The following is a 2319-nucleotide window of genomic DNA, read 5'->3' on the forward strand; positions in this document are numbered from 1 at the left end:
GCGATTTCAAATTCTCCCGAGGTGATTCAAGCAATTGAAACGCCATCCAGCAATTTCGGGGAAGGCCACCTAGTATTACCAGATGGTAATGACGTGAAAAAGTGAGAATATAAAAAAGGAGGGGGTTTTCTGCATTAAGGACATCCTTAAATCGCTGCTATTATAATTTGAAGACACACTTAAAAGAAGACAATATCTCTAAATGCCTTTAAATGTGCTAAATGTGTATCTGTTTATATAATTAGTTGATAATAAGAAAAAATATCAGATGACAAAAAGTCATCAGTAAACATCACAGTCAATATAATTGTAAGAAAACTGCACAAAAACTATTTTTTCTGTCTAAAAATGCGCTTACAGTACATTTGTTTATATAATTCGATTAATAAAGCGAACCAACAATATTCGATCAAAAATACTTAATAACTTAACCCTCGGAGAACCCACTGGGTCGATTTGAAACATCGGGAGGAATCAAGCATTTGCGAGTTGTGAAAATTCCAGAGTATCATATGAGGGCGCTTGCGGTCCTCAATAACAGGCCCTTCTACCACTTTGGACAGGTCAACTTTAGGGTTACTGCCCAGGGACGGAAGGAGCCTGTCGATAAACGGGAAGATCGGGAGCACACTTAAATAAATACTCCCGGTATTTATAGAGGTTTATGGGGAGCTGGTTTTTGTTACAGGGTCCCCCAAGGTGGCCAATCTAAGGGCTTGCATGCTGGCGAAGTGAGTCAACGTTATCCCGCTGCTTGAGCTATGTTCCAGAGATCTAATTGTGATACTCATGGATATTGAAGGAATGGAAAGGCAGAACGGGCACCAACTCAAGAAGTAATGAGCTACTGGAATACCTAATAACAACTGGTTTAGAAATTCTCCATACGGGGAATACCCCAACGTTTCGTAACTCGGTCAGGGAGGAAGTCGTTGGCATCACTCTCTGCATCGGTAGTTTTAGAGATACCATGAAGAAGTGGAGAGTCTCAGACGAACACCTCTTAGGAAACCAAAATCACCTGTGGCCAAAATGGGCCCGAAATGGCGGCTATTCAACGAGATTGTTACTCCAGCTAAGGGTAACGAACGCCAGGGGTCCGAAAACAGGCAAGGTCGGTTATACTTCATCCAAGGATTTCCATCGCATTAGCCTCACATCTTTCCTACTAAAAACTGTGGGAAGACTCTAGATAGTTATATCCGCGGAGCAGTAAGCCTAATCGAAGGACAACTGAAGCAATCGAAGGAGCCTTTAATTGAACTTTGGTGTATAAGCTGTTATGGTCTTGTGAGATGACAGGGCAACCATGATTGTACATATTGGGCCTATTGCTATGCGGACGATATACTGGTTATCTGCGCGGCCAGAATCTGAATGCGCTCTTCGGAGTAATGAAGCAATCACTAAGGATAATAGATCCGTGGTGCACGATGACTTGAATATCGGTTAGTCCGAATAAGACGGAAGCGGTTGTATTCACCAGAAGGTATAAGTGAGGGGCTACAGGGATCTTACAACCCAGTCTAACTTATGCAGCGGCGGTCTGGTGGAGCAGGGTCGAACTGCGCACTGTGAAGTCCCGACTGGAAAGGATTAGGGGACTGATTCTGAGAGGCATGACTGGTCCCTCGAAGTCGAGAAGGCATCAACGCCGTGGCTGCGAAGGCGGTCTGGAGATTAAATATTGTAAATTATAGTAGAATCTCGACAGTAGTGTGGATAACAATTGATATCGCGAAGAGGTCGACACTAAGCATGCTGAGGGACAGAATGTCCACTTGCAGCTACCTCTTCGACAAGAAGTATCAAGTTAGCCTATCCATGCAGAGGAATGGACTAACGGCAAGGCACATCTGCCCAGTGATGGAGACAACTGGTTTACAGGTGGGTCCAAGAACAAGGGGAATGAAGGAATGAAGGTCACCTGGACAAGCTTCGACGTTTCACGCACAGGCCAAACATTGATTTCGTTGAAAAAAGAGACTAACTATGGCTACGCAGTATAGGCATTTAAATCACTTTGCCTTGCGCACTAGTTTCTTAGTGTACTTACAGCTGAGCATTATGTACTCACAATAATTAGGGCTGCGCACAGTCACTCATGGTATTAGTGGCTGCACCGTGTGTACCTATAGTATTTATGACTGTGCAGTGACTACCTACAGTATGTTTAGCTGCGCAGTGGATATATACAGTCTGTCAAGTTAAAGCGTGGGTATACGCTTCGCGCTTCGAGGCTGTGTTCCTTTGTTCCCACCCAAAAGGTCCCAAATTGTCTCACAATCAAGCTGCAAAGTACATGGGAAAATCATCGTC

General features: G+C 44.0%; 1 protein-coding gene across 1 annotated transcript in view; it reads left to right on the forward strand.

Annotated features, from left to right (window-relative positions):
• Window positions 1-1309: 1309 nt before the first annotated feature.
• The window catches only part of LOC117176611 (histone H3.2-like), a 16159-nt gene continuing 15149 nt past the window's right edge, over window positions 1310-2319 (forward strand). Inside the window, exon 1 of the mRNA XM_033366865.1 lies at window positions 1310-1448. Coding sequence (XP_033222756.1) covers window positions 1310-1448 — 139 coding nt within the window. The remainder of the gene's footprint in view (window positions 1449-2319) is intronic.

Source organism: Belonocnema kinseyi, chromosome 7, assembly GCF_010883055.1.
Source record: "Belonocnema kinseyi isolate 2016_QV_RU_SX_M_011 chromosome 7, B_treatae_v1, whole genome shotgun sequence".
Taxonomy (NCBI): Eukaryota; Metazoa; Arthropoda; class Insecta; order Hymenoptera; family Cynipidae; genus Belonocnema; species Belonocnema kinseyi.